Genomic DNA, 14,321 nt, shown 5'->3' on the forward strand with positions numbered 1-14,321 from the left:
AGGTAAGGACATGCTCTCATATCTCTTTTCATTTGGGCATTGTTTCTTCTTTGTAATTTTTGTACCATTCACTTTTTATGGTTCTGGAATCATTTTTCCATCTACACTGTTGTAGTTATTGTAAATGTTATTTTCTTGCCTCTACTTATCTAGTTCTGCATCACTTCATGTAAATCTTCTATGCTTCTCTGTATTCATTATATTAATTATTTCTTACAAGGAAGTAATATTCTATCACATTTTGTTTTTCCAAATGTTAGATATATTTTAACCATAGTCAAAAGTTATATTCCTATATCTTATGGGTTGGCCCAAAAAGTGCAAAAGTCACATCCCATTTTTTTATTACCATTTTCTTTGTCTACTTTGCATTTCCCACTTTCTTGTTTTACTTCTAAGGTATTCATATTCATTTAGAGATGGAGATTTTTTTAAAAAAATAAGCCTTCAGAAGTGTTACTTACAATTCTGTGACTGTGCACAGGACAAAATTCCATAAAATGATGATGCCATTTACAGTTGCAGCAGCAATCAAGTTGTAGCCTTCCATTATCAGCACATCAAAGCATGTCACTTCCATACTGATTGCAGGGTTCTACAGAATGAATGGAAAAGCTCTATTGATAGTTACAGGGAGAGCATTTAGAGGAGAAAGTGCCTGCATATAGCATGGCTCTGTCATCCACAGGAATACAGAACTTTTTATATGATTTTTTTTAAACTCAGCATTTCATTCATGGAAAAACAAACTATTTTCTTCCTGGATATTCTGTTTAAGAGATTTATAGTTTACTGACAGATAGGACTACTTTTTATGTTATCAATCAGAAGGAGAAGCAGCATGTTGCAACAAAAATAGCATAGGATTTGTAATATCTGACTCCCACCTCTGCATGTGGGAACTTTGGCATGTCACTTAATCTCAGTGATCCTCAGAGTAAAATGGAGATAAGAATCATTACATTACCTATCTCACAGATTTGTTGTGAGAATCTAATGAAATTAATTATGTATGTAAAGTGCTTTATAATGGCAAAGTCCTATATAAATATGTTATTGTATGAAAATAGAGGAACATTTAAAAAACTGTATTAAAACTTATAATATTTGGAAAAACAAGGAATTAACACAAATTGTCCTCGATATTTTTTCCTAAGTGACTTTTATAAGAATTTTACTTTTAAATAATCATTGTAATTGTACTATATAAATAATTGTGGCACATGAAAGCCAAATTGGGAAAAAAATAACTAAGGCTTACAATTTTTGCCCTTCTAATAATCAGTTAAAAAACCTTTTCAGCTTCTGTGGAAACTTTGAAAGATAGTCTCTGTTTATTTTAGTAACTTGCCACAACTTTTTTTGTGTGTGTAAAAGTAGTCTTTTTCTTTTTCTTTTTTTTGGGGGGTGGGTGGGCAATGGGGGTTAAGTGACTTGCCCAGGGTCACACAGCTAGTAAGTGTCAAGTGTCTGAGGCTGGATTTGAACTCAGGTACTCCTGAATCCAGGGCCGGTGCTTTATCCACTGCGCCACCTAGCTGCCCCCAAAAGTAGTCTTTTTCATCATTTCAGAAACTTACATATCAACTGCCCTCATATTTTGGCTCATTTATCTTCTTCCTCTGCCTTTTATTGGAACCTAAAAGTCTCATGGATTAACTCTATGGAACTGAAACCTTAGCATTTTTAATGACATGAGCCATTAGAGAGGGGTTAAATAAAACAGAATTATTACATGAAGATTCTTTTTCTTTTCTTTCATGTGACAAATATTCATAGAAACCATTGGTTTCAAAGTAATCTCAGTTGAGAAGCAAAACACATTTGTAATGAGTGAAATCTGAAATGCAGGGCTAACGTGTATATTGTGTTTCAACCCAAAAGAAAACAATATTTATATGTATAAAGTCTAGAATGTTGGTGGTGCAGATTTTATTTGAAAAAATATTGTGATCTGTGCTATGAATTGTTCCCTAGATGAGACTAAAATTTTACCTTGTTACAAAAGTGCCTGAAAAGCCTTAAAGGTTCTCTTGATTTCTATGTTATAACTTTCTTGCCTGTGCTTAGTTCTTTGAACATGTCTCTCTGCATACTGAGCAGAATCTTAGCATAAGGTGTTAATAGAGTCATTTTAGCCAGGGATGGAAGAATTCAATGAGTTTAACAAAGAATTTTATTTATTTATTTTTTTTGCAGGGCAATGAGTGTTAAGTGACTTGCCCAGGGTCACACAGCTAGTAAGTGTCAAGTTTCTGAGGCCGGATTTGAACTCAGATCCAGGGCCAGCGCTTTATCTGCGCTACCTTGCTGCCCCGCCCCCCATTCTTTATAATGAATAGACTAAACCAAAAATTGCAGTCCCTCAGGTACTTAGCCTCACCATGTGCCTCTCTCTGGTTTTTGCGCATGTCATCTACAATGCTGAGTTGGATATGCCTACAAGAATAGCTTTCTTGAGTATATTCAAATCCATTTTTCTGCATTCAAAACTTTTGAAAAGTCTTAGAAATGGATTCAAGCCCCAAATCATTTGAGGGCCAGTTATAAAATATTAAGGAGATGAGTTTCTATTTCTCCCAAGTTGTTTTCACAGCAGTCTACTCCAGGGTATCTCTGTTGCATAGTGAGGACCCTAAGTTCTCAGGGACTATACCATCTGAGTGCAAACTATGTACTTCCAAGCTAGAAAGATCACATAGGACTGGCAGTAGAACCTGTGCCTACTGTCCAAGAAACTATGCTAAATATGATGATGTTCTCCACCAAAAGTCTGACCATTAGGCGATGAATGATCACAGCTCCTCATTTAGCCAACAAGAATACAAAATGGGCCTCAGTCTTCTGCTTTTGTCATGTTGGTGATGGAAAGGGAGCAGAGGATGCTTAGTATCACATAATTCTTAGACCATATAAAAACACTTATTTAATTGTTGATACTCTTAATTTATGGTCTTTGGTCAGGGACCAGAAAATTGGCACACTATGGAAGTAACTAAACCAAATCTATATTGATATTCTATTCTTTAATGTTTTCTTGACTAGAGGACATAAAGAAATTGCCAATAAATGGAATGATGATACATAGATTCCCTTTGGAGAGGTGGACAAAAGAATTGTCACAATTAATTTTATCATTTGCCCAAAGACAACAGAAATATCATTTTATAAGAAAGCTGACCATCTTGCCTTACATCATCCTCTTGATGAACATAAGTGAATAAGCCACTATGAAGATAATTAAGATCATTAAACTTCAGTGCCAATCTCCTTTGCAGAAGATTAAAGAGAATAATTCTATGAAGAATTTGGCAAGTTCCTCCAAACTAAGTCGATATGCCTTGATACAAAGTAATTTCTAAGGGAAAATAGGCAAAGAAGGAAGTAAAATTATAATGGAAAATGTTTGAGGATAAAAAAAATGTGAAAAGCCATAGAGGTGTAACTACTCTCTCCTATGAATAATGAATATTCTCTTTAAGGAGAGAGCTTAAGGATACTAGATATGATCAGCTCCTGATGACATCATATTTAAAAACTGACCATAAGTAACAAAACAAAGAACTAGCTATATAAATTTAATGATTATCTTGGAATCACTTCATTGTGTATTAAAATTATTGGTTGATTAAAGCATAGGTTAAAGGAAACACAAAATTAGAAGAAAAGATGAAGATAAGAAAATTATGTATATGATTTTAGGAGGTCTATCCTAACCATGTTTTTGGACCATGCCCGAGATTTTACTGGTATAAGGAACTTGCAAGAAAGTAAAATGGAGACTTTCCTGTATATGCTCAAAAGAGCTAATATAGAAGTACCCAGCTTCTGGGATAAGACATACTAGTGTGTGACATTTTCCCCACCCCATATATATATATATATGGGGGTGTGTGTGTGTATATATGTATATATATGTATATGTATATATGTATGTATATATGTATGTATATATGTATGTATATATGTATATGTATATGTATATATGTGTATGTATATATGTATGTGTATGTATATATGTGTTTTACTTCTCTACACACACACCTATATATATATATATATATATATGATTTACTTCTTATGAAATTATAAAGGCTTGAATCAGTCTTTCCTCTCCTACAGGTAAATGCTCTCATATGGAATAGACTAACTGCTTTGTCTTCTCTTTTTTTTTTTTTTTTTTTTTTTTTTTTGCAGGCAACGGGGTTAAGTAACTTGCCCAGGGTCACACAGCTAGTAAGTGTCAAGTGTCTGAGGCCAGATTTGAACTCAGGTACTCCTGAATCCAGGGCCGGTGCTTAACCACTGCACCATCTAGCTGCCCCGCTTTGTCTTCTCATACAAAAAGCATTCTCATTTGAACCTTTAAAGTTTCTGGTTAGGATGGACCAATCATGGTAAAGGTCAGATTCCTAAAATACCTACTCAGGAGTTGCTCTGGACCAATCAGAACTGGCATAATAAGAAGTAAAGCAAAACCCTGATTATGACATTCAAAGTTGGCGAAATGACTTAGCGTGTCATAAATGTGTAATAGCCAGGCCCAAGATGGCCACTTCTAAATGTTTTGATGGTTTTTCTTCTTCTACGATGTGAGGTATGACATTGCAAGTCTGTAAGTCATAAACTATGTAAACTAGTAATGATGATATGGAGAACCAATAGATGAGAAGACATGACTAAATATTTGCTTATTGCAGAAGTAACTAATAACATTTATACTGTTTTAATCTTCGGGACTCTAAGGGTATAAATATCCCTCTTCCCTCTGACTTGAAGTCTTTGGGTCCTAGACCTGAGACCGGCTTTATTGTGAGACAGGATCCCTCTCAATAAACCTATTTACTTGGTCTTGGAGACTTTTATTTTTTCTTTGTCCAGCATCAGGACTTAGAAATTTTCACAACACTGGGTTCCCCCACCATGTGGGTGGCAGTAGCCTCTTTCAATTGAATGTGCTGCTAGAAAAAGCTACATCTTTAAAACTTGCCAGATTAGGAGACTCTTCCATATCTAGAGAAAGTGAGGGTCATGTTTACGCACAAGGCCCATGCTATGTGAACTGACTGGGTGGGAGGAAGGACTGCCTTTCCCTCCTCTTCCCTTTTACCTTTCAGTTCTGAGAAACAGACATGGCGTTTTGTTTTTGTTTGTTCTGTTTCATTAGTCCTTCTGAGTTCTAGATGCATATGGTAGGATCCCCAATGGACCTGGAATCAAACCATAGTGACCTTATACATGAGCATTAATCAGAATGAGAAGGCATGGGAGAAGTTATTACCTGCATCAGTAGTGAGGAAACCCATGTTGTAGCAATTATAAACTCACCAAAGAATCAAAGATTAATCTGTAGGAGGCTATTTTGTGATCAGAGGTGGGAAAATGCCATTATCTTCTTATGTTTTTCACTCAGGGATTCAACATATTTGTAATAATCATTAGCTTCATCTGGGTGTCATTATAGATGAGTAAATTAACTCTATTCTCCAGGGGTGATGGCTTTACAAGAAATAAAGCATTCCCTATTCTTTCCATCTGCCCATTAACTTAAAAGATGATTCTGTTTTCTCTTTAATCCCTTTGATTTTGAGTAATTAAATCTAGAAGTGCCAAGTTTCAGAGTATAGACAGTGTGGTACATTAGGAAAATGTACTGGCTCTGGAGTTGGAGGGTATGAGTTCAAATCCTGCCTTTGATATTTTTAAGTTGTTTATGTGACCTTTTAGTAAGTCACTACCTCCCTGAGCCTCACTTTCCTCATCTGTAAATTAAGGGGGTTTGAATAGATGGACTTTATGTTTTCTTTCACTTCTGATTTCCGTATGATCTTAAAAATATCCTGAATGAGGGTCATTCAATATTAGGTCAGTGGAGATATAGAAACTCACTCAAAGATACTTGCAAGTAGAACAAGGATCAACATATTAAGTGAAATCAGAATTCAAGCAACCCAGGGAATGGAACCTGTTGACTCATTAGCATAAGGCTCTAGTTCCATGCCTTAACATCTAATCTCTCTGGAAGATACATAATGTGTTTGACATTTGCCAGTCAACAATCAGCCAAGGCACTTTCAGAATGACCCTTGAACTTCCCCCAGGCATACTTCAGAGACTTCCTTTGAAGTGCTATTCAATCAATACAAAGTTTTTTCTTGTTGACCCTTCCTATCTTAAGTCACTAGGATCCTTTTTCCTGGATTCTGTCTTATTCTAGTGGACTTTTAGAATGATGATTGAATCTGTGAGAAGAGTGTTGCTCAAAGGTATCCATCAGATATAAGAAAGGTAAGACTTTTGTAGTATTGACAAGATGAAATCTAGAGAACAAGGCAATAGAAACAAAAAAAACCTTGAAGGGGAAGCTGAAGTTTCATCAACTGACATGAGAGAATTGAGCCAAAGTTCTATTGTAGATAATACCTGAAGTCAATGAAATTGGTGAGCCATTTGACTTAATTCCATCAAGATGTAACATTTATTTGTATGTGCCTATTACATTCGAGAAACTGGTTCATTCAGGAGACACAAAACCAAAAAATGACATAGTATTATGTCATTATATATTGTAAATGGACTATACAATATGTACACAAATAAATGTAATACATGATAGCAAGTGAAGGGCAGAGATGCTGAGGCAAAGGAAATATTGCACAAAGTGCTCTAGGAAAATTTAAGAAGGGAGGAATGATGATGAGCCCCAAATCATTCTGCTAAAAACTTTTGCCAAAGTTTGATCAACAACAATACATCTGCCTATATTTAGAAGATAGAAGGATGAAATTGTCATCTACACAAGGAAGATTAATGGAGTCCTCAGAATAACTCTGGAGAGGAAACAGTTTCCAACTTCTCTTACAACAGTAGCCTACGTTTACAAAGAAGTTATCCTCAATAAAATTAAAACATTTTACTCACAACAAATCTGTGAAGTAGCTTACTCTACCCCCATTTTACAGATGAGAAAACTGAGGTTAAGTGACTTGCCCAAGGTCACATGGCATGTCAATGCCAGACTCAAGCAGAGGTCTCTGGATTCCAGGACCAATGCTCTTTCTCCTGTGCTACCTGTTAAAGCAGAGTATAGTAAAAAAAAAAAAAAAAAAAAAAAAAAAAAAGGAACTTTAGGCTTGGAGTCAGAAGATCTGGGTTTGAATCCTTATTCTAGTACTTGCTGGATGTGTGCCTTTTAACAAATCATTCTACCCTTCTGGTCCTCAGTTTTCTCATATTTAAAATGAGGGAGTTGGACTAGAGAATCTCTTTGGTCCCTTCCATTTTTAACACTTAATCACTTTGTAACTAGTGCTTCCTGACAGCCAAGGGCATTTGCTAATGTTCTCTTGTTCAAGAGGAGTTTTTGACTAGTCTTTCTTTTTTAGCATTGGCTCCGTATCTTGGTGGTAGCTAACCTGATCCTGAGTGATGCTTGGGTTATTTTTTTCTAGCTGGAAATGGATTAGAATGATATTGGTTAATTACTACTCTTAAAGGGACTGTATAAGCTTTTAAATTCCACCCTTTAGCTCTTAAAAGTCTTTTACCACCTTGCCCCAATCTATCTTTCCAGCCTCAATATATATTATTCTCTTTTCCACCCTCTGCAATCCAAGAAAATTGGCCTTTTTTTTTCTGTTACTCACACATGACACTCCTCTTGCTTCCATGCCTTTGTCCTGACCGTCCCTCATTCCAGGAACATAGTCACTCCTCTCTGTATCCTCACAGAATCCCTCTCTCCAAAGCAAAGCTCAAATGCCAACTTCTACATACAGTCTGTCCGTATACCTCAACTGCTAATGTTTTCCTTTACTACCTTTTACACAATCTTGCATTTTTTCTCTGTTTATCCTGTGCATACTTACATATGTTCTTGTTGTCTCTTCAATAGAATGCAAGTTCCTTAAGAATAAGGATTATTTCCTTCTTTATGTTTGTATTTCTGGTACCTGGCATAGTACTTGGTACATAGTAGGTGCTTATAAAATGTTTGACTAACTGATTAGATATTGAAGTTCTGGAGGATAAAGGAATAAGACTAACATGATGAGAAAATGGATCAAAATGATTCTAGTAAAAAGGAACTTACGGTATGAATGACAACAGGCTCATTTTCATCAGGTACCAGTTCAACCTCTGGGATAGGCATATTCATAGTCTTGGGATTAGAGGTCACAGACAGAGAGATGATGTTCTTCCCTTTTATGAATACAGGCACAACTTCAGGTAGTTCCCATAGCACAGCAAGAAGAGGATCATCTTCTTTACCCTTTAATAAAAATACCCTTTAATTAATACTCTTTCTTTCTCTTTAGGAAATGTCCCTTTCTTTCTTTTTTCTTTCATTCTTCTTTTCCCCTTACTTGTTTATTTAGTACCCTTTAATAAAAAATCCATTGAACAAATGAAAGAGTTGCCAATTTATAAAAATAATTTGCATAGAAATAGCAATGTTACATCTTAAAGGGCAAAAATTAGTCTTTTTAATTAAGTAGAGATTGAGAGGTGGCTATGAAGAAACTTCAAGAATGTGGAATAGACAACCAGGAGACCTGGGTGTTAGCTCTGCCATGAATTAGCTGAGATGTTTACATCTGCATCATCTGCTAGAGTATCCATATTGAAGAGAACATAGATCCATCAAAGTACTGAAGCAAGTTGATTTGATCCCAGATTCTGACCTCAAGCACTCTTTGGGTCCCAACTGTGTAATCCAGTCTCTTAGCTTTCATTCCTAGCTTTGTGTTATTTATGAATTTGATAAGCATGCAATCTTTGCCTTTATTCAAGTCATTGATAAATACATTTATAAATAGTATTAATTTACAATCAGGAGACTTGATCTCAGGTTCTGACTTTTTTTGCAGGGAAATGAGGGTTAAATAACTTGCCCAGGGTCACACAGCTAGTAAGTGTCAAGTGTCTGGAGGCCGGTTTTGAACTCAGGTCCTCCTGCATCCAGGGCCAGTGTTTTATTCACTGTGCCACCTAGCTGCCCCCTCTGACTCTTTTTTAAAATAAGTTTTTGTTTTTGTATATATTTTCCCCCCAGTATCCCTCCCTTTCTTCTTCCCAGAGAGCCATCCCCTATGACAAATAGTGTTTTTTAAGACAAAAAAAGAGAAAAAGAATTGGGAAAAAATCAATTGTTTAATTCATTGAAACAAGTTTTAATTCTCACATAGAGGTGTGAATTTGGGGAAATCACAACTCTCTAAGACCATTTTCTCAACTTTAAAAAGGGATAATAATGTAGTTGACACCATGAAGTTGATGTGAAAAAAAGTATTTTATAAATTTGAGAGCACTATATAAATATATTTCTTCCCTTCACTTTCCTGCCTCTACCTCCTTTCCATCTACTGTCTTAAACACTTTGAAATCAGTCTTTCTTATCCATTTCCACTGACCTTGCTTTCTCCAAGTCAATAATGACCACCCCATTACCAAAATCAGTGGTGTTTTCATTCCTTATCTGATACTGTTGACCACTCTCTTTTTTGATATCCACTTTTAAAAAGTAGATTCAATTGGCTTCCCTGACACCTTTCTGGTGCTCCTACTTCAGGGACTATTCTTTTCACTATCTCCTTCCTTAGATCCTACTCTGCTCCCAAATATAGGGATTCCCCAAAAGCTTTTATCCTGGTCTCTCTTTTTGTGTACACATTTTCCCTTAATGATATTTATTCCTATGACTTCAATTATTACTAGTATGTGGATGAATTCCAAATACATATTTCTAGCTATGCAGCTCTTCCCCAGATTCTGTAACATAATTCTGCTTGCCAGCTAGATATTGTAATTAGGAGAGAGATTCTTAACCTTTTTATTGTGCCATGGACTACTTTGGCAGTCTTGTGAAGCCTATGAACCCCATTAAAATGATGTTTTAAAATGCATCAAATAAAATACATAAGATTACAAAAAACCCAATTATATTTTTGAAAAGCAAAATATTTTTTTAAGTTTACAAACTCCAGGTTAAGAACCCTTACAATTTAGTATACCTTATGGATATCTCAAACTCAACATGTGCACAACAGAGTTCATTTTCCCTATAAAATCCTATTCTTTCTCTAACATCTTTTTTTATTTATGGCACCACTATTCTTTAAGTCATCCAAGTTTAAAACATCTGAGTTATTTTTTGACTCTTCCCTCTGCCTCACCCCCAACATTCAGTTTCTAAGGCCTCTTTATTTACTCCGTTTCCAAAATTTCTCTTCGATTCATTCCCTCCTTTATACTATGATTCCAATCACCCTAACTCAACTGCCCTCTGGTCTGTTGTAATGATTTCCCCTTGACTGGTCTTCCAGTTTCCATTCTTTTCATTCTCTAATCAATTCTTTACACAAACATTGCCAAAGTAATTTTCATAATGCACCATTCTGATCATGATGCTCCTTTGCTCAAAAAATCTTGAGTGAGCCTTCACGCCTATTGAATATGACTTTCAAAGCTTTCCAAACTGTGACTCCAAGCTGTATTTTCAATTGTATCTCGTGCTTTTTTTCTTTACATACTCCACATTCCAACTAGCTTGACTGTAAGTTCCATGAGGGCAAAGTTGGTATTTTATATAAACTTTGCTTCTCCACTGGGAACTAAACTAGTGCTGTGCTCACAGCAGGTATTTAATAATTTTTTTTTATTAGTGTGGTTGTTGGACTTCTCATTTTCTTGAATTCTCGTTTCTGGGCCTTTATTTACATCATTCTACCTGCTGGGATGACTTCCATTCCTTCTTCTCCACAGCTCTACCTAATGAAATCCCTTCCTTCCTTTCTTCAGATCTCATCTGAGGTTCTACAGCCTCCATGAATTATTCCTGATTCTAGTAGTAGTAGACTTCCACCAGTCGCAAACCACCATGGATCAGCACCTTGAAGAGCCACGAGCCACAGTGTGGCTGTGCAGTCCGATACGGGTGCTGCAGCTCCTTCTGCAACGAGGATATCGGAAAAACCGCGCTCTCTGTTGCCTGTCGGTTCCTGCGTCTCATTCGTTTTTCTTCCTCCCGAGCTTGAAGGCCCATATCAGCTTCACAGAAGCTGCTCCTGAGTACTGAACTCCATTGGGCATGGTCCTTGGCCATCTCCTCCCAGCTGCCGATGTCTGTTCCCAGAGCCCTCAAGTCTCACTTGCATACATCTCTGATTCTAAGTCTGTCACTATTCTCCCTACTTCCAGATCTCTCAGAGCATTTTGTTGGGACCTTTCCTTTGTACTGAGAATCTGCCTTGAATTTTAAGTATTCTTATACTTATCCATTCCTTTCTATTATATTATAAATTCCTGGAGATCAAGGATAATATTTTATTTTATCTTCATACCTCTAGGACCTAGAATAGTGCCCTGTACATGAGTTATGAATAAATGGTTAATTAAATTTAATATTTCTAGGGGCACATATGCAAGAGGAAAAGAAAAAACAAAAGTTTTATTGATTTAAGGAAGCTCACAGATTAGGCTATATCAATTTGATAGATACAATCACTTGAATAGGAGGAAAGATATATAGCGGAGATAGATTGGTCTTATTCTTTAAATGACTCATAGGCCATATCAAGTTTTAAGGTTAGGAAAAGGGGTGGAGCCTAACAGCTGCTATCTTTTAGACAATTCTAAGAATTACATCTTATATATCAAGAAATAAAGAATATATGCAAAATAAGTAATTCAGTAATGCTAAATAATTGCACATGTATAATGTAAATGCCTCTAGGAGGGGGGAGAGGAAGGACAGAGGGAAGAAGGAGAGGATGGATGGAGGGAGGGAAGGATAGAATTTGGAACTCAAAACTTTAAACAAAAATGTTTATTAAAAAAATAAAGGAGAGCTCAAAGCATAAATGCAGAAGGTTCTATGTGTACAATTCAAAAGAAAACTAGCTTCAATGTATGAACTCTCATTTTGACTGCAAAGATAAGAGGTTAAGGGCAGCTGATTGGCACAGTATATAAAGCACTGGGCCTAGAGTCAGGAAGACCTGAGTTCAAATCCAGCCTCAGATACTAACTAGCTGTAATGACCCTTGGCAAGTCACTTAACCCTGTTTACCTCAGTTTCTTCACCTAGGAAAAAAGATCTGAGGAAGGAATTGCAAGCTACTCCAGTCTCTGCCAAAAAAACCCAAAACCCCAAAAAGGGTCATGAACAGTCAGATGCAATTGAACAACAACAAAAAAAATAAAGGGGTTATAGACTTACAGGGACCAGAATATCCATAATCCCTAGATCATAGTGTATAAAGCTAGAAGGAGCCTAGAGGTTATCTACATGGCATAGATTCTTTATTTTACAAATAAGAACATCAAAGCTCAGAGACATGATGACTTTCCCAACATTTGTTGTTATTGATGTAGACAAATGACATCATAGAGTAATGTGCAGTTACACAAAGTCATTGGCCTCACTCTCTTTTGTAGTGTCATTAAAGTCCGCTAGCAGGAGAAAAATCAAGCTGACTGGTGATGTCTGATCCAAAGATGGATAAAGTGAATAGTAGAATCTGAATTGCAACTCAGGTCTTCTTAACTCCAGATCCAATCTTCTTTCCTCTATACTGTGATACCAATATGCACACTAGTTAACTTTTATCTATGTGCTCCACTTTACAAAAAAGTTCTATTGTAGAAAAAGAATGTTTAAATTGAATTTTAAATGCACTACAGTAGCCCTTTGTAGAAAGGAATGTTGCAATAAATTTGACTATGAAAAAACAGCCTTCCCGTAAAGTGAACAGACACATTCTAATAAAAGTTTTGTATGATTGAAAGTGCCCCGGATTTGGATCCAGACAAGTGGGTTGAAACTTTTGTTCTGCCACGTATCAGCTATGACCTTCTGCAACTCTTAACCTTTTGGACTTGTGTTCCTCTATCTTTAAAATGAGGCTGAGGATTGGATTAGATGAGTTTCCTATCTTTAAATTTGTTAATTTTATGTTTTCTAAGATTTGGACTCTTGTATATTTTATTAAGGTGGGAACATAGAAGAATTGCAGCTTGTTTCAAAAGAGAACAAAGATTCCTTTAGATATATTTGCATTTGCCTAATTCAGCACAATGGTTGTGAAGCTGAAAAGACCCATTTAAAATGTGAATTTGCACAGTAATTGGTGCTTCAAAGTGTACTAAAGGTATCTATGGACATTAAACAAACATTTAAAGAATTGTTCCGCATCCCAAAAGTAATCCCAAAAAATTTACATATGGGGCTGTGTCTCAGTTCTTCCTGGAATTTAAAAGGATCTTTTAAAATGAGAAATATAAATTATGAAGGAGAACATTATGAGAGTTTTACTCCGTTAACTTGTAAAAGTAATTAGTAATTCTTCGTGCCCTTGGAAGTCCCTTTCCAAAGTGCCCTTTTGTGATCTTCAGGACAATGAAGGGAGAGTAGATGGAAATGGGAGAAACTTTTGACTTCATATCTCTAGAAGCAGGCCCATCTGTTTTCTTAATCTTTGCTAAGGCTTCATAACTCCTTCCTTATTCAAGTCAGAAATTATTTCAGAATTTAGCCCTTCTGAAAGAGTAGCAATAAATTCTTTAGTTCCAGACAAGGAGAACAAATTCATTCAGTATTCAGGATAAATGGTCTAGCTTTAATTACGAATATGAGAGAGGCATTAGCATTCCTAGGTGGTAGTGGATACACAAGAAAAAGGAGGCTTGCCTAAGCCTTCCAATAATAATAATAGTTTATATATCATGCTTTGTGGTTTGCAAAACACTACATACATTATCATATTTTATCCTCACAACAACCCTGTTAGGTAAGTGATTTTATAATCCCTATTTTCTGGATGAGAGAACTGAGGCTCAAAGGGGATAAATCATTAACTTTAAGTCCAGGAACACACAGCTAGTGCCTCAGGTCAGGCCCCAAATGGGTCCAACATTCTATCCACTACAAGAAGTTTCTAAACTGAACCACTGGGCCCTGAACTTCAAAGCAAACCGTTATTTTGATGACAGGGTGATTTTATTCTCCCTGGACAGGCATAGGTTCTCTCTCTGGGTCTTATGCACAGTCAGAGACTGCATGATCTGCTCCTCCAGTGACTAATCCTGAAAAGGTCTTGGGTAGCAACCCAGATATAGATGGCTTCTGTCTATTCTTCGTCAGAGAGACTCAGCTCTTCAGGAAGGCTTTGGTCATTTGACTGAAGTAGTTTTATAAATCTCCTTTGCTGGCAGCTAAGGGCAAGCTGCTGGTGGCTGGGCAGCCTTTCTTTCCAGGAGACAATAAATATACAAGGAAGCCAAATGGAAGGGTAGTGAGTAGCATCCTGGTAAAGTTAGAG

At 36.3% G+C, this 14,321-nt stretch overlaps 1 protein-coding gene across 1 annotated transcript in view; it reads right to left on the reverse strand.

Annotated features, from left to right (window-relative positions):
- Positions 1–14,321, reverse strand: part of WDR64 (WD repeat domain 64) — a 182,175-nt gene that overhangs the window by 41,059 nt on the left and 126,795 nt on the right. Inside the window, exons 15-16 of the mRNA XM_044003187.1 lie at positions 8,093–8,272; positions 465–595 (exon numbers count right to left, since the gene is read on the reverse strand). Coding sequence (XP_043859122.1) covers positions 465–595; positions 8,093–8,272 — 311 coding nt within the window. The remainder of the gene's footprint in view (positions 1–464; positions 596–8,092; positions 8,273–14,321) is intronic.

The sequence above is a fragment of the Dromiciops gliroides genome, chromosome 4 (genome assembly GCF_019393635.1).
Source record: "Dromiciops gliroides isolate mDroGli1 chromosome 4, mDroGli1.pri, whole genome shotgun sequence".
Lineage (NCBI taxonomy): Eukaryota > Metazoa > Chordata > Mammalia > Microbiotheria > Microbiotheriidae > Dromiciops > Dromiciops gliroides.